A 19,308-nucleotide genomic window follows, 5' to 3' on the forward strand; every position below is an offset into this window, starting at 1 on the left:
ACCACTTCTGTAGATACAGAAACACATTTGTGTGGACAAATGGGTAAATTATGAAACCGAATAGATACTTAGGTGCACAATTACCAATTTTTTCTACCAAAATGTTTTCAAGAGTTTTAGGTTGCATCTATTGTACTCATATTCTAGAATTTGGTACAAAATATTTAAGGCATTACAGTAATAATCTATCTTTACACACTTTAGCACTTAAAATAGTATTTCACTTACGGAAAGTCTGGTGGGTCAAAAGCAGTTTTAATAACGCCAGCATAAATGGCAAAGATGGAAAGAATCACACAAGACAGGAAGACCAGTGCAAGTTTGTTGACATATTTAACTCCTACGAAGACTACTATGGCCATCAGAGCGATAATACATGTCCCGTAAACTCTCATGTTGTTTAACATGGCTTCTGTTTCTCCATCAGCATCTTCTGCTTTAAATATAGCAGCATTGGGAGAAATGTATGTCTACAAAAGAAAACAAATAAAATATTAAAACTTTCTTCAAAAGGTGCCCAACCTTTCACAATAACTACATTTTCTTGAGTTTACAGATCTTACATTTATGTTAGAGAATTTATCTGGTATACATACTACCTTTAGTCTTTCAAGTGCTGATCCCTGTATCAGAGGCATAGATATACAAACAGTGAAAAAAGGACATTGAATCTGAAGAAACAAATAAGTTCCTCAATCTGCTGGAGGACAATACAATTAAGAAAAAAGTTATTTCCGAAGGTTTTTTATTATGGAGTCATAGCCATGGCTTCAATGTTGAAATTGTAACCACAGTTTCATAATACATCTTTCTTATAGCCCCTTATAGCTTCACAACAAAGACTAATTAAGACTGAAAATTGGCTGATTTATTCTTAGGTAAAAGAGATAAAGTTAAAAGTTAAACAAAGATAAAGTTAAACAAACTCTTTTTCAGTTACAGGTCATTACAATTAACATGATTTGAAAATGTGACCAATTTTTAATATTTCAGTGTTTAATATTTCTTATATTATGTAGCACAGACTATATCTGAAGAAAACAGCTTGTAATTAAGCAATGTCAGTAGAAATTCTTATTCCAACTGTAAAGGTTATAGCATGTAAGAGTACAAGTATTTTGCTATACAACAGCTTTTAATGAGAACACAAAGGCTTGTTCTTCTGATGATAGAGTCAGAAGTATCATAGAATATCAGGGTTGGAAGAGATCTCAGGAGGTCATCTAGTCCAACCTCCTGCTCAAAGCAGGACCAATCCACAACTAAATCATCCCAGCCAGGGATCTGTCAAGCCTGACCTTAAAAACCTCTAAGGAAGGAGATTCCACCACCTCCCTAGGTAACCCATTCCAGTGCTTCACCACCCTCCTAGTGAAAAAGTTTTTACTAATATCCAACCTAAACCTCCCCCACTGCAACTTGAGACCATTACTCCTCATTCTGTCATCTGCTACCACTGAGAACAGTTCTAGATTCATCCTCTTTGGAACCCCCTTTCAGGTAGTTGAAAGCAGCTATCAAATCCCCTCTCAGTCTTCTCTTCCGCAGACTAAACAATCCCAGTTCCCTCAGCCTCTCCTCATAAGTTATGTGCTCCAGCCCCCTAATCATTTTTGTTGCCCTCCGCTGGAAGCTTTCCAATTTTTCCACATCCTTCTTGTAATGTGGGACCCAAAACTGGACACAGTACTCCCGATGAGGCCTCACCAATGTCGAATAGAGGGAAACGATCACGTCCCTTGATCTGCTGGCAATGCCCCTACTTATACATCCCAAAATGCCATTAGCCTTCTTGGCAACAAGGGCACAACTGTTGACTCATATCCAACTTCTCATCCACTGTAATCTCTAGGTACTTTTTGCAGAACTGCTGCCTAGCCGCTCAGTCCGCAGTCTGTAGCAGTGCATGGGATTCTTCCGTCCTAAGTGCAGGAGTCTGCACTTGTCCTTATTGAACTTCATCAGCTTTCTTTTAGCCCAATCCTCTAATTTGTCTAGGTCCCTCTGTATCCTATCCCTACCCTCCAGCGTATCTACCTCTCCTCCCAGTTTAGGGTCATCTTCCAACTTGCTGAGGCTGCAATCCACGCCATCCTCCAGATCATTAATGAAGATGTTGAACAAAACCGGCCCCAGGACCGACCCTTGGGGCACTCTGCTTGATACCAGCTTCCAACTAGACATGGAGCCATTGATCACTACCCGTTGAGCTCGATGATCTAGCCAGCTTTCTATCTACCTTATAGTCCATTCATCCAGCCCATACTACTTTAACTTGCTAGCAAGAATACTGTGGGAGACCGTGTCAAAAGCTTTGCTAAAGTCAAGGAACACCACATCCACTGCTTTTCCCTCATCCACGGAGCCAGTTATCTCGTCATAGAAGGAAATTAGGTAAGTCAGGCATGACTTGCCCTTGGTGAATCCATGCTGACTATTCCTGATCACTTTTCTCTCCTCTAAGTGCTTCAAAATTGATTCCTTGAGGACCTGTTCCGTGATTTTTCCATGGACTGAGGTGAGGCTGACTGGCCTGTAGTTCCCCAGATCCTCCTTCTTCCCTTTTTTAAAGATGGGCACTACATTAGCCTTTTTCCAATCATCCAGGACCTCCCCCGATCGCCACGAGTTTTCAAAGATAATGGCCAATGGCTCTGCAATCACATCCACCAACTCCTTTAGCACCCTCGGATGCAGTGCATTCTGTATCATTTAGTTCAAATGGTATCACTAAGAAAAAAATTTTTTAACAAAAATACAACTTTAGCTCCAGATGTTGCAGATACTTATGCATGTGCTTAACTGAGTGTACACTAAGTAGTTCCAATTAAATTATGGGACTACTCATGTGACGAAAGTTACATACCTGCTTAAGCTTGCAGGATCAGGGCCTTAATTTTCCTTTTTTCTTTTTTGTAAAATTCAAATATGACACCTTATTAGCAGTAATATTTTAAAAACAGTAATTATAATTTAGTTAATTATAAAGTTTATTCTGAAGTTGCAATAGCACAACTTTTTGAATTAGTGTTACAAAACCTCAACCTAAATGAATGATTTAAAAAAAATATCAAGTGATTTAAATCAGCTGCTTAAATCACTCCACCGAGAAATTTAAAGTGTAACTTGGTAGAAACATCATACTGTAGTTAAAGTAAAACCAGGATCCCATTATATATCTGATTTTCATACTCTTTATTGTATTTTTGGAGAAAACCTATTTCCAGAAATGTTACTTGATATAGAAATGCACAATGTATGGAGTTTGCATTGTTTTCTGAAGTTTATTCAGGACAAAGAGAGGTAGGAAATCTGCTGCACCTGTATCTAAGGTATTACAAAAAAAAAATTATTTCACAATATCTGATAAAGAGTATCTGATTACATAGTTAAAGACCATATAATAATGCATGCACTTACCAATGAAATGTTATCTTTGTATTTTCTTGATTTATGGATGCTTAATTGTGCAAAATTAATGGTCTCTAAGTACTTTTGTGATGGATTATATATCTTTCTTTCTACATACGAGGGCTGTCAAATTATTTAAAAAGTTAATTTGATTAATCGCAAAACTAAAAAAATAGTTGTGATTAATCACAGCTTTAATCACACTGTTAAACAATAAACAATACCATTTATTTAAATAATTTTGGATGTTTTCTACATTTTCAATTATATTGATTTAAACTACAACAGAGAACACAAAATGCACAGTGCTCACTTCACATTATTTTTTATTACAAATATTTGCATTGTAAAAAAGCTAAAAATAAATAGCATTTTTCAATATTGTGTGTGTGTTGGGGAAGAGAGAGAGAGTGTGTGTGTGTGTGTTGGGGGAAGAGAGAGAGATGTGTGTGTGTCTGTATGTGTGTGTTGGGGAAGAAAGCGTGTATGTGTGTGTGCTGGGGATGATAGAGAGAGAGAGAGTGTATGTGTGTTTGTGTTGGAGGGAGAGAGTGTGTGTGTGGGGGGAGAAGACTGTCTGTATGTGTGTGTTGGGGGGAAAGAGAGAAAGAGAGAAACAGTGTGTTTGTGCGCGCGCGCGTGTGTGTGTTGTGGGAGGGGGGGTCCGTCTCTTTAAGCAGAGCACTCAGGAGCTTGAACAGTTTTCCAGTAGCAGCACTCACTCCTGAGCCAGAAGCAGCAGCAGACAGGCTCCCCCTGTCCCCCAACCCCAGCTCAGTGGCGACCAGGTACATAGTCAGGGGGAGAGGGACACCTTGACATCAGCCCCCCTGCATCTCCCCCTGCCCTTGCTGTGCATAGCAGACAGGATGCAGGCTCCCTGTCTGGTGCAGCTTGGCTAGAGGCAGCTCCATGGTGGGGGGGAGGGAGGGAGTGGTGGGAGAAGCAGTGGAGCATGGCAGTGGGAGGAGGGGACCCCTGCCCTAAACAGGCGCCCTGGGTAGTGGCTCCCCTCACTCATGCCTAAGCCTGGCCCTGTGCAGCAGGTGGCAGGGGGCTGGGCTCCTCTCTCACCTCTGGAAGGTGTTTAATCAGCTATCCCAAATTGCCGCAGCTGATGCCTCCCTCCCTGTCCGCCACGGAGTCCAGTCTACAGAGGTGTGTGATTAACACTTGTTAAGAAAATAACATGTTAATTTGTTTTGAGTTAATCGCATGCGTTAACTGCGATTAATTGACAGGCCTACTACATACACAAAGTTTGTGTGTGCATGTGTGTAACAATCATATAGATTTTAAAAGTATTTTATGGTTATTTGGGAATTTGTAATTATGTGTTAAAATTTCATTTGAAAATAAAAAGAAGATACAATTGATGAAAATACTATCAAATACACCAGTATAATTTTAAAGAGAACAAAAGTTAGGAACCCCTAGGGACTCACCAATTGCCATTTTCTTTTTAGGGTTTAGAGCAGTGGTTCTCAAAGCCGGTCCGCCACGTGTTCAGGGTAAGTCCCTGGCGTGCCGGACCGGTTTGTTTACCTGCCGCATCCGCAGGTTCAGCCGATCACGGCTCCCACTGGCTGCAGTTCACCGCTCCAGGCCAATGGGGGCTGCAGGAAGCGGCCCGGGCCAAGGGATGTGCTGGCTGCCCTTCCTGCAGACCCCATTGGTCTGGAGCGGTGAACCGTGGCCAGTGGGAGCCGTGATTGGCCGAACCTGCAAACACGGCAGGTAAACAAACTGGTCCAGCACGCCGGGGCTTTCCCTGAACAAGCAGCGGACCGGCTTTGAGAACCACTGGTTTAGAGTATATGATTCATTGACATAAAAATAGTCATAGCTTAAAGTGAAACTTTAATAAACAGAAAATATTGTTAATAGTCTAATAATGGTAGTAAATGTTGCCAAATTTGAAATTTCTGCATTAATGATGTGTGATGATATTGCTTGCTAGCAAGACACTTATGTATATACAAGGAAATAAATGTGTCAAATTCCAGTGTTCCTATTTACTCTGTCAACACTGAGTTAGCATTGTCCATTCTAAAAAACTGCATTAACTAAGGACTACTTTCCTTGATAGGTAGTTTCCTATGTCTTTTACACAACAACAGATTTGTCAAGTTCCAATGGCCACATTTCATCTAAAGTCAACATTTCTCCAACACTCACTGCAGTCACCACATTCTCTATATTATTGCCATTTTTAACTATTTATTTTTCATCGACAATTTACACAATTTCTTTTAAAAACTATGGAACTTTACAGAAAAAGAACATTGTTTAATGTTAGTTAATGTTACTTTGTGCTACTTTAATAACATTTTCCTCAAACACTGAAAAGCTAAGAAATAAATAACTACAGTTAACAACTACACTTCTGTTTCATAACCTACACCAAAATAGAACTTATCAACTCTTATCTATTACTATCCTCTTTCCACAACACATTGTTAACATCCATGGCTTCATAAACTATCATATAGCCTTAACTGACATACATATGTACATTCAAGGAATATACAAATGTTAAAAGTACAGCTCCATTAAACATATGCTTTTCTTTTTGGATTTTTTAGAAAAAGGGGAACAACTTAATGTGTACTTTCTTTGAAGAAAATGTTATTAATGTAGAGCAGAGCAACCTGAACTATTAACATTATTTTTTTCTGTTCTTTTATGTAAGCACTACAGATGGCAAATCAGAGACAGTGACTAAAAATATTCGATTAGGCAATCTTGAAAGCAAACATTTCCAAGGAAAACTGGAGTCTTACAGATAACTGCGATGAGGATTATAAAAACTTCACTGATAAGTTGAGGCAATGCATGAAATTAGCCAAGAAAGAAAGACCAAAAAGAACGAAGGGAAGAATCGCCAAGGAAACGCAGAACTTGCTCGAGAAGTGGAGGAATATGAAGCAAAATGATGGTGACAAATTGAGTACTCCCTCCTCTGCAAGTTGATAAGAAGAAAACTAAAGGAGGACTTCGAGAAGTACCGAAATGAAAGGCTCTTAAAGACAGCTGAAGGTCACAGAAGCCTCAAAAAATGCAAAAGTGAATTGACACTGTGCAGGTCAACAATAACGGCGCTGAAGAACAGGGACGGAAAACCAGTAATTGACAGAACAGGGATGGAAGCAATCTGCAAACATTTCAATGCCAAACTGTTCACATCTCAGATAAATGTCCCGGTACCAACACTTCAAGAGACCAAAGAGCATGTACTCCTAATCCTCGTCAGCCAAGTTTGACAGACAGTTCACCAAATGAAGGAAGGAAAAGCCCCAGGTAAAGATGGACTGACAGTCGAAATGATAAGAGCTAGAGGCCAAAACCTCTGGGAAACCCTTGCTCAGAGGTTCAGCCGTTACTTGGCAATGTAGAAGATACCATCTAGGTGGAAGCAGTCCAATACCGTTCTGCTGTATAAGGAACTTATAAAGATAAAGATAAGACCATAAAGATCTAAAGAACTATCATCCAATATGCCTGCTCTCACATGTCTACAAGCTGTTCACCAAAATAATAACAAACCGACTCTCACAGAGTCTGGATGAGCAGCCAAGAGGGTAGGCAGGCTTTCGAAGGAACTTCAGCAAAATGGACCATAGTTTCACTTTAAACCAGCTATTGGACTGCGCAAGGGAATACTAATTCCCCTTATGTATTGCCTTCATCAACTATGAAAAAGTTTTTGACAGCATAGAGATCAGTGCAGTGTTAAAAACTCTTGTGGAGCAGGGCATCAACACAAACTATATCAAACTATTAAAGGAAGCAAATTCTGACTTCACTACAGATATAACCTTATTTGACACTCCCCCTCGCATCCCAGTTAAGAAAGGTGTGAAACAAAAAGACACAGTTTCACCTAAACTCTTCACAGCCTGCCTTGAAATGATAATGAGGCGGATGAATTGGAAGGGTGGAATCAACATCAACGGAGAGCAGTTAAACCATCTCAGATTTGCAGACAATATTATGTTGATCGCCAAAAATATTATCAAACTATAGAAAATGTTGCGAGAACTCAACACAAAAAGCAGCCAAGCTGGACTTAAAATTAACCACTCCAAAACTAAATGTATGCAGTCGGATACCTTTCCAAAAGCCCAAATAACAATCAAGGGAGAACAAATAGAAGAAGTTGAGCAATATGTCTATTTGGGCCAAGAAATTAACATGCACCATGATCAGGAAGGTGAACTCTTGTGAAGAAAGAAAGCAGGTTCGTGCACATTCAATTCTATCAAGGATGTCCTCCAAGGAAAAATCAACAAGGCAACACGCGCCAGCCTCTTCAACTCAACCATATTGCCAGCAATGTTGTACGACCGTGAAACATGGGCGCTGATGAAGACAGAGGAGCAGCAACTGTCTGTCACGGAGAGGGCAATGGAAGGAAGAATTCTGGGAATTTCAATCCATGACCGAGTCCCCAGTTAAGTGATCAGACAGCAGAGTGGAGTGCAGGACATCATTGTTGAGGGAAGGCACAGTAAAATGCGATGGGCTGGGGATATAGCAAGGCTCACTGACAATCAATGGATTGCAGCTGTCGCCAAGTGGTACCCATTGGAACTGAAGAAACCACTCGGCCAACCTCCAAAGAGATGGGAAGATTGTATCATGAAAAGACATGGCCGCACATGGAGAAGGAAGGCCTGGATATGAGAAGAATGGAAGACATGTTGTGATTGGCGCAATCTATACAAGGGCTGAAGAAGCAATCAATCAAGGTGACAAGATGATATACTCCTATTGTTCAGATGACAAATTATTCCTTAAACACATTCCATGCTAGATTCTTTGAAAGAAAATCAGCATCTCAAACGATAAATATCAACAAAACATTTTAAAAAATAACGGTGACTTGGAATGCATTTTAGGTTGAGTATATCTGCTCTATTAGCTCCAAAAACTGCTGGAATATAGTCAATCTTAAAGGATAAAATACTTACCAACAAAATTTCAATGGTACCAAGAATATACATCGCTCCTGCAAAAGTTGTACCCAAGTAAAAACAGAGTCCCACTGCTCCGCCAAACTCTGGCCCTAAAGATCTTGAAATCATGTAGTAAGAGCCACCTGCTGTGAAACAAAAAAAAGTAAAATTTAAAAGAAGTCAGACCCTGAGAGATGCACATCACATCCTAGACAATACATTTGAGTTGCCAAGTCAACTTAGGTCCCAAATTTAGATATAATATTTTTGTAAAAATCGTTTATTCCAACCAAAATTTGGGACCTAAGTTAACCTGGCAACTCAAATTTCTGCTCTGCATGAGAAACAGATTTTTTTTTAAAGAAATTTAAATGGAAACAATATTTTTAAAGGAGTAGCATTCACCTGCAGTGCTTGCAACCAAAATATTGTTTCATTCTATTCAAATATCAGAGCTAGAAAGTAAAAATAATTAGAAAAGGAATAAGAACAAATCAAATTGCTAACTATATTTTTAATTGTCTAACAAAGTTAATATAAAATACACTAATATCATAAATGGTAAAAGTAAATTAGACTATTCATATTGTTTCAGTTTTAATCCAGCTAGCATGGGTAACAATAGCAATGCAGACTTCAGTGTGCGTAGTTCAAGCCTGGCACAGACCCAGGGTATATAATTAGCTTGCTAGCCCACTCTTTCCTGTCTTCACTATCATTGTTACCCATGCTAGCTAGATTCAAGCTAGCTTAAGTAGGCTAGCCCATGCACAACTTTTGCTGTGTAGACATGCCCAAAGTTATAAGTAACACTGGTAAGTATATCTACATTTTTTTAATATATTAAATTTTAACCTGGCAATACTAGGTTAAAATTACTATACTAATAATAAGCTTTCGTGAGCTGTAGCTCACGAAAGCTTATGCTCAAATAAACAGGTTAGTCTCTAAGGTACCACAAGTACTTCTTTTCTTTTTGCGGATACAGACTAACACGGCTGCTACTCTGAAACCTATACTAATAATAATACTAGAGGTTTATTTTCTTATGCTTTATAGTGTGTGTAACATGGTACTAACTCAACATATTGAAATTAAAGTTAAAGTATTGGTCTGAATTCTGTTTGTTCTTCTCCCAACTCCTTCCCCACCAACATCATCACACCTATGCAGGAGCCAGACATATTACAGAGCTACTCCTGAGTACTTAGATAGAGGTGGGGGTGCCTAATACCCTATGGCACTCTTCCAGTCTAAAGAAGCATAGCCAGATGGCCACAGGGTTCAGACAGGTGTGATTCCCCCGCATACCTTATGGTATGCAGAAGCAAGCACTTGAGGAAGAGCATGTAGAGCCTTTACAAAACAGTTTTAAAGAGTGCTGATAAATGGAGGAAAGGGATATCAGTGACAAAGGGTTACAGAGAACAGAGGAGCATGGAAGGGGACAAGAAAAAGAAGAGTCTTTTATCCATGCTAAAATGTTAAATACTCACAATTTTTAGAATTTTTTTTAAAGCAGTTCTTGCAGTTTCCAAGGCTGATACAATCTTCCTCCATTTTCCCTCCATTAATCCCATATCCCATCCTTCTTCTGCAGTACACCCCCACTCCTATAGACCTGCTAAAATTTGCAAGAGGACAGCCCCCATTTTGATGAGCCTCAGAAGATCTGTTGCAGAAGGATTCCCCTCCTGTGGGTAATGTAGTATATACCAATATTATTCAAACTTCTGGTGCTCATTCAAAAAGCTGGCAAATTCACAAACAAAACTCTGTTAAAAATAGCTAATATTAAAAGAGTGTATTTCTTACTACATGTGGTGAAAGGAGCAATGAAGGTTTAAAGATTCATCTTTAAGAATGAGTTTGGAAGACATAGTCTTTATGAAGATTTACAAACGTGATATATTTCCCGTTGTTGTGATGTCTTCAGAAAACTTGACAACTGTTAGGCTGTTTGTATGCAGAGATCACTGCCTATCATGATGATGTATACCGTCTCATTGTTGTCTCATACTGTCTGTATCCATCAGCTGTCTCTTATTTTTATTGTAAGCTCTTCCGAGCAGGGACCATCTTTTTTGTTCTATGTTTGTAAAGCACCTACCACAATGGGGTCCTGGTCCATGACTAGGGCTCCTAGGTTCTACATTAATACAAGTAAATAATAATCTTCAGAACTGCAGACATTACTAAGTCACAAATGAAAACCCTAACTGAACCAAGAAAATAAATAAAGAGCAATTGGTGTGGAAAAATAGACCAGACTAACTTCAATACCTGGAAGGATATTGGAACACGTTATTAAACAATCAATTTGCTCAAACCTAGAGGACAATAAGGCAATAAGTAAAGTTAAGATTCGGTCACAGGTATTTTTAGTAAAAGTCAGGGACAGGTGGTGGGCAATAAACAAAAATTCACAGAGCCTGCTGCTTTGCCCTGGGGTCACTGCTCCAGTGGCCCCAAGGCTGACAGCTGCTCTACCCTACCACTGAGGAAGTCACAAAGGTCCCAGAAAGTTACAGAACCGATGACATCCATGACAGAATCATACCCTTAGCAATAAGTAATAGTCAACATGGATTTTCAAGAATTAATATTGTCAAACCAATCTAATTTCCTTCTTTGTTAGGGTAACCAGCCTAATGTATAGGGGGGAAGCAGTAGTTGTGCTATATCGGGACTTTTGTAAGGGTTTAGGCACATTCCCACAAGACATTTTCATGAGAAAACTACAGAAATATAAATGAAGTTATTATAAGGAGGTGAAAAACTGATTGAAAAACGATACTCAAAGAGTAGTTATCAATATCAAACTGGGAGATGTTTCAAATGGGGTCTTGTAGGGGTCTGTCCTAAGTATGGTAAGAAAATCAGTCAATCAAACAAAATAACTGGACACATTATATGGTGGTACTAGAAAAACTATAATGTGGTGAATATGCCTAGATCAAAGGAAATTTAATAACACTATGAAAACACATTTTTCAATTTCAAGAGATTTATAGTAGACGGAATGACGCTAAAAATACCACTGTTGGCTGTATCCAGAGGATTTTGATGTACACAAATTGATGTCAAAAGATTCTGGCTTCATAGGGCACCAAAGCTTCAAAAAACACAAAAGCCAGAGGAGCACTTGATTGACATTCAGTGTGCAAGAGGAACATCAAAATTACTCACTGATGACAAGACTATCATAGTAGAATTGTTGATGGATATTACATATTCGATTCTCCACCCCCATTATCTCCTATTTCTGACTAACCTCAATTTTGGAGATGTCAGCCAAGCTAAAGACTTCAGGTCAGAGGACTCTTAAAACTCTGTCAATTAGGGAAAAGCATAACCATGCTCTATCAACTAAGACAATGGGGTTCAGAGACAGACATCTCTCAGAGTTTGGAATCTACATGAGGCCAAAAGTAGCTTTACTTGGGTGTGTCCAAAGGTAAAGCTCCATCTCAGAATGGGGAGCAGTTGTAAGGAGCCAGGGACTAGAACCTGAATGGGCAGAGTCTGGGACACTCAATGTTTCCACAGTGTCACCAGGAGGCCATGCAGAACTATAGCCAGGAAGCACTGTGAGAGTAGGCACTGCAGGAAGTACTGCCCAAGAAACCCAGGGTGACAGTACCCTGAGGGCCTCTGACTGTCCAAATGCCCTATTTAACCCTGGAAGGTGTCCCAGATTTCAGGCATGCTGGGACTCCAGACCTTAGCTCATCTCCTAATCTCTGTTCTCCGATTGAAGCCTGACTCTGACCCTTACTCTTTCCTCCTGACTGCAGGCTGGTACTACCTCTGATCATAGGCAGTGTGTGATTCCTGCATTTGGGGAAGCTGGGTGCGAGTGTAGGAGGTTCTCTAGAAACGAGGTTCCCTAGAAACTGGGGGGGGGGGACCAAGTGCCCAAAATGTGGCTCCACCCCCTGCTCTGCCCAAGGCTCTGCCCCCATTCAGCCTCCTCCCCCAGAGGCCCCACCCATGCTCCATCCCCACACCACCCCATACCCTGCTTGGTCCCTTCCCCCAAGGTCCCCCCACCTGCCGGTTGCACCTCTCCACCTCCTCCCCCAAGGCCCCCCACCCGCTGTTTGCTCCTCTCCAACCCCTCACCGAAGGTCCCCCTGCCCACCACTCATTGCTCTCCGTCTCTCCCCACCCCATCACTCGCCCTTAAGGAAGGTAAAAAGTGATGTGGCCCTGGGCCCCCCGGTTCCGGTGCCCCTTAAGTGAGTTGCTCGAGCATCAGCACAGCGAGAGGAGGAGTCCCAGCTAAAATCACTCTCTTCTGTGATCCAGGAGAAGTGCATACAGTACTGGATGAATGAAGCATGAAGTTCTGGAACTGTAAAAACACTTTGCACTTCCAAAGCACTTTCCATCTGATGACCTCAAAGCGCCTAACAAAAACCAAAGAATTAAGCTACACAATACCCCGGTGAGGCAGGAAAGTCGTATTATCCCTGTTTTTCCAATGGAGAAACAGATTGATTAAGTCACCTATCCGCGGCCTTTTGAAATCAATGGAAAGACTCCCATAGAGATCAAGTCTTAAATGATGGATCCAATGTCACACTGAAAGTCTGTGACAGGACCATTAAAAGCCCAGACCTTCATATTCCTAACTGCTTTCAACACCAAACCATGCTTCTTTCCTTAAATTTTACTTTCCATTTCCCATATCTGGAAAACAAATGAGTCTCTTTGAAGGGACTCTTAGCTGATTACTGAACAGACTGTGCCTGTAAGGTAGTTAATTCAATTGTATTTGCAGTACACTTCTTATAGATGAATCCAGCAACTATGATTTCAACGATTCCTTGTTTTACACAAAAATGTGTAATTTTGTCCTTTTACAGAGACAAGGTGGGGGAGGTAATATCTTTTATTGGACGAACTTCTGTTCGTAAGAGAGGCAAGCGTTCCAAAAGCCCTCCCACTTTTAAAAGTGATGGGGCCCTGACCGCCCCCTGTTCTGGCACCCCTTAGCTGAGTTGCTCCAACCTTGGCATAGCGGGAGGAGGAGTCCCACAGCTGGGCCAGCCAGCGAGCAGCAGAACCACTTTTAAAAGTGATAGGGTCCTGGTCCCCTGACCCCTCCCATGCCGTTTTGGCACCCCTTAGCTGAGTTGCTCCGGCATCAGGCTCTGACAGTCCCAACAAACTGCTAAGAAGTGCTCTTAAGGAGTTTTTTTACAGCAGATACATTTTTCCATCTGCATGCCCATCTCGTGTCACTTAAACTACACAATTCCAGTTTTACTCCATGCATCTTCCAGGCCTCTAAGTAAGCATGGTGTGTGTTAGGTTGTGAAAAGAAGGTTAACCAGCCCTCTACAGTGTAAAAAAACCTGTTGCTGACCGGTTTACTTTGCAGGCCTCAAATAAAACGAAATTCAATTTATGAGCCATTCAGTGTCTAGCAGTGGGGTGATGTTGCAGCATTTTTTGCTGTACTCCACTTACATTACCTGCCATTACAGTGGCCCCATGATAACACTGTGCTTTAACTGACAAGTTTGCAATCCCTGATGCTTGTAAGAACTTCTTAATGTTGTGATAGCATCCCCTCACTTAGAACAATCAACAAATCCTAGAAATCATTCCTTTATTTCCAGATTTTCTGTGTATTTCTTCTTGTTTAAAACAGCTACGGCAAATGGCCAACGCTATTGTGGTGAGTCCCGCGCTTCTCCTTAGTGTGGTGGGTCGGGGTCCCTGCCCCTATTCTTGGGCTCCACTAGTGCCCTGGAGAGGGAAAGAAGGGGAAAAGGTAAGAGACCCAGATTCGCCCCCTACTTTAGTCCCAGCCCCTTCAGCTTCATAAGCTTCTTATCCTCTTTCCCCTTGGGCAGGGTCTCCCTTCCCCTGGTACTCTGATTCTCTGGTCAACACCACTACACTTCTAAACTACAGTCAGCTTTCCTTCCCCTCTCTTGTCTGACTGAAGCAGGGGTTTTTACCTCTCCTTAGTCCACAGAGAATAAGGCTCTGATCATCCCAGGGCTTATATACCTCCCTTCTGCTGTGTCACAGTGCATGCTTTGTCACCAAGAACAGTAAAAAACCCAGTCCCCTGAGACTTCTGAATGATTTCACAATATCAGCAACAATTTGTAAATGCTCGTTTTGAGTTACAAGGCTTGTGAGACTGAAAAAACCCGCATTTTTTTTTTTTTTTTTTTTTGCAAATGCTTTATCATACTTTGAAAACAAATTGCATAATTCTGGAAAGTTTCCATGGTTTGCTGATTCTTCTCTCATTGTGCCCCCGCAATGCAATTCCTTGTTTAGCCAAGTAAAGCAGTAAATCGGTGATTTTTATAGCATATGCTTTGTTTTCATGTAACACCATCTAGTGAGAATTTGAAAACTGTGCCATTACAGAGCCCACTTCTTTTGACTATTTGAAAAAATGCCACCTTTCAGAACACTGCTTGTGTATAGCAGATTGTATATATTTCTGATGCTTTTTTCCTATATTTTTCCTGTTCCTTTCTCCGTTTTCAGTGAATGCAGGGTCTCTAAAACCACTGGAAAACTGTCTGCAAGGAAAGCAGAAAACTGCATCTGCCTGCTTACTGTACTCTAAAAATGAAAATGTCTCGTAATATTCTTATGTAAATGAACAAGTTTGCTGACCAAAAGCAGTTTTTGGATACTCAAGTAAATGAGGTTGTGATGGGCCTGTTGCAGTTGTATCAAGGTCTGAAACAGGAGATGTAGAGAGGTTGTTGCTGTCAGAAACCACAGTACTCTCTGGCTCATTTAACAAGCATTCTTCCCACCAATCAGGGCCCAGGACATCACTGAAACAGGCAGCCAATGAAGACTCTGAATCCCAGTCATTTATTTCCTTACCTGGAATATCATTGCAATCTTTACCCTTTATTCCTGATGTACAAACCATTTTTTCAGGAGTGGGGACTTCTAGAATCCACGCCAAAAATTTTTTGAATCTCCATGTTCTCAACTCAGGGATGAAGACGATACTTCTGTGACATTCTATACCTTGGGAGAGCCTGCTGTAACCCTCATATTCCTCATTTTCATATAATTGTGATCTTACATATAAAGCATGCCTTGTACGGTATCAGGGGAAAGGTTATGATCTGCTGAAAATCATTTCTCTGTCCATATATATGTATATCATTAATGTATATGAAGTTATGAGAATTGTGTAGTATGATGGTCACTAAAACATGCTGTAAGTTCCGGAATCAGCCAGATATTAGCTCCCCAGAGGCAACATCAAGGAAAGTAACCAATGGCCAGGCGGGGTGTGACACCGCCGATCAACAGCCATTGTCCAGCAAGGGAGCTACAATTCAATGACCCACCTGCATCAGGCCCCACCAAGGGATTTGCTTAACCTTGCTGGGAGAGATTCAGCAATGCCCCACAGACATGCCTGGACTTGTGTTCTACAAGCACATGGACTGAGAGTATAAAACAGAATGGACACATACTATGCCCTTCTTCTGCTCCACCTATGCTGCAAGCAACTAAAACACTGAGAAGAAGACAAGACTCTAACACAGAAGATTGGCCCAGGTTTAAAGGACAAACCTGTATATTAAAGACTGCAATATCCAGTGGGGTATAGATTTATTAGCTATAAAAATAGATTTTAAGTGATTATAAATCAAAGCATAACAAGTCAGACTGAGATTGAGATGGAAATAGGAGACAGACTTGTGGAAAGTCTCTGCGTAAGGATAAAAGGGGTAAAAAACAAGGGTGTTGTTATTTTAGGGGTCTACTACAGACCACCTAACCAGGAAGAAGTGGATGAGGCTTTTTTTTATACAACTAAAAAAGTCATCCAAAGCAGAGGACTTGGTGGTGATGGGGGACTTAAACTACTCAGATGTCTGTTGGGAAAATAACACAGTAGGGCACAGATTATCCAACAAGTTATTGGAATGTATTGGAGACAATTTTTTATTTCAGAAGGTAGAGAAAGCTACTGGAGAGAGGCTGTTCTAGATTTGATTTTGACAAACAGGGAGGAACTGGTTGAGAATTTGAAAGTGGAAGGCAGTTTGGGTGAAAGTGATCATGAAATGATAGAGTTCATGATTCTAACGAATGGCAGGAGGGAGAACAGCAAAATAAAGATAATGGATTTCAAGAAGGGAGACTTTAGCAAACTCAGGGAGATGGTAGGTAAGATCCCAGGGGAAGCAAGTCTAAGGGGAAAAACAACTGAAGACAGCTGGCAGTTTTTCAAAGAGACATTATTAAGGGCACAAGAGCAAACTATCTCACTGTGTAGGAAAGATACAAAGTATGGCAAGGGACCACCCTGGCTTAACCAGGAGATCTTGAATTATCTAAAAATCAAAAAAGAGTCCTACAAAAAGTGGAAACTAGGTCAAACTGCAAAAGATGAATATAAACAAATAACACAAGTATGTAGGGACAAAATTAGAAAGACCAAGACACAAAACGAGATCAAACTAGCTAGAGACATAAAGGGTAACAAGAAAACATTCTACAAATACATTGGAAGCAAGAGGAAGACCAAGGACAGGGTAGGCCCATTTCTCAATTTGTGGGGGGAGGGACAATAACCAAAAATGTGGAAATAGCAGGGATGCTTAATGACTTCTTTGTGTCAGTTTTCATCAAGAAGGGTGGTGGTGATAGGACATCTAACATAGTGAATACCAGTGAAAATGGGGTAGGATCAGAAGAGGCTAAAATAGGGGGAGAACAAGTTAAAAATTACTTAGACAAATTAGATGTCTTCAAGGCACCAGGGCCTGATGAAATGCATCCTAGAATACTCAAGGAGCTGACAGAGGAGATATATGAGTCATTAGCGATTATCTTTGAAAAGTCATGGAAGATGAGAGAGATTCCAGAAGACTGGAAAAGGGCAAATATAGTACAATCTATAAAAAGGGAAATAAAGACAACCCAGGAAATTACAGACGAGTCATCTTAACTTCTGTATCCAGAAAGCTAATGGAGCAAATAATTAAGCAATCAATTTGTAAATATTTAGACGATAATAAGGTGATAAGTAACAGTCAGCATGGATCTGTGAAGAACAAATCACGTCAAACCAACCTGATAGCTTTCTGACTGGGTAACAAGACTTGTGGATGGGGGGAAGCAGTAGACGTAGCATATCTTGACTTCAGTAAAGGTTTTGATACTGTCTCGCACCAACAAACTAGGGAAATGCAACCTAGATGGAGCTACTAAAAGCTGAGTGCAAAACTGGTTGGAAAACCGTTCCCAGAGAATAGTTACCAGTGGTTCACAGTCATGTTGGAAGGGCATAAAGAGTGGGATCCCACAGGGATCAGTTCTGTGTTTGGTTCTGTTCAAAGTCTTCATCAATGATTTAGATAATGGCACAGAGAGTACACTTATAATGTTTGCAGACAATAACAAGCTGGGAGGGGTTGCAAGTGCTTTGGAGGATAGGATTAAAATTCAAAATGATCTGGACAAACTGGAGAAATGGTCTGAAGTAAATAGGATGAAATTCAATGAGGACAAATGCAAAGTACTCCATTTAGGAAGGAATAATCAGTTGCACACATACAAAATGGGAAATGACTGCCTAGGAAGGAGTACTGCTGAAAGGGATCTGGGGTCATAGCGGACCACAAGCTAAATATAAGTCAATAGTGTAACGCTGTTGTAAAAATAGTGAACATCATTCTGGGTTGTATTAGCAGGAGTGTTGTAAGCAAGATACGAGAAGTCATTCTTCCACTCTACTCCACGCTGATTAGGCCTCCACTGGAGTACAGTATCCAGTTCTGGGTGCCACACTTCAGGAAGGATGTGGACAAATTGGAGAGAGTCCAGAGAAGAGCAACAAAAATGATTAAAGGTCTAAATAACATGACCTATGAGGGAAGATTGAAAAAATGGGGTTTGTTTAGTCTGGAAAAGAGAAGACTGAGGGCGGACATGATAACAGTTTTCAATTACATAAAAGGCTGCTACAAGGAGGAGGGAGAAAAAAATTTCTTCTTTACCTCTGAGGATAGGACAAAAAGAAATGGGCTTAAATTGCAGCAAGGGAGGTTTAGATTGGACATTAGGAAAAACTTCCTAACTATCAGGGTGGTTAAGCACTGGAATAAATTGACTAGGGAGGTTGTGGAATGTCCATCATTGGAGATTTTTAAGAGCAGGTTAGACAAACACCTGTCAGGAATGATCTAGATCTGGGGTCGGCAACCCTCGGCATGCGGCCCGTCAGGGAAATCCACTGGCGGACCGCGAGACATTTTGTTTACATTGACTGTCCCAGCACATCCCCACGGCCCGCGGCTTTCTGCAGCTCCCATTGGCCAGAACGGCAAACCGTGACCACCTCAACAGCCCAACACCACAGGAATGATAAATGTTACTATATTATGGTCACTATTTCCAAGTGGTCCTGTTATATTTACCTCTTGGACCAGATCCTTCGCTCCACTCAGGATTACATCGAGAGTTGTCTCTTCCCTTGTGGGTTCCTGTACCAACTGCTCCAAGAAGCAGTCATTTAAAGTATTGAGAAATTTTGTCTCTGCATTTCATTCTGAGGTGACATGTAACCAGTCAATATGGGGATAATTGAAATCCCCCACTATTATTGAGTTTTTTATTTTGGTAGCCTCTCTAATTTCCCTTAGCATTTCATCGTCACGATCACTGTCCTGGTCAGGTGGTCGATAATAGATCCCTACTGTTATATTCTTATTAGAGCATGGAATTACTATCCATGGAGATTCTATGGAACACGTGGATTCATTTAAGATTTTTATTTCATTTGATTCTACATTTTCTTTCACATATAGTGCCACTGCCCAGCCCCCACATGACCTGTTCTGTCCTTCCGATATATTTTGTACCCCGGAATGATTGTGCCCCATTGATTGTCCTCACTCCACCAGGTTTCTGTGATGCCTAT

The 19,308-nt window shown here is 40.8% G+C and overlaps 1 protein-coding gene across 1 annotated transcript in view; it reads right to left on the reverse strand.

Moving 5' to 3' along the window:
- The window catches only part of SLC12A7 (solute carrier family 12 member 7), a 315,751-nt gene that overhangs the window by 105,355 nt on the left and 191,088 nt on the right, over positions 1-19,308 (reverse strand). Inside the window, exons 6-7 of the mRNA XM_077809176.1 lie at positions 8,385-8,515; positions 229-470 (exon numbers count right to left, since the gene is read on the reverse strand). Of these exons, the coding sequence (XP_077665302.1) occupies positions 229-470; positions 8,385-8,515 (373 nt within the window). The remainder of the gene's footprint in view (positions 1-228; positions 471-8,384; positions 8,516-19,308) is intronic.

This window comes from Eretmochelys imbricata, chromosome 2 (assembly GCF_965152235.1).
Source record: "Eretmochelys imbricata isolate rEreImb1 chromosome 2, rEreImb1.hap1, whole genome shotgun sequence".
NCBI lineage: Eukaryota > Metazoa > Chordata > Testudines > Cheloniidae > Eretmochelys > Eretmochelys imbricata.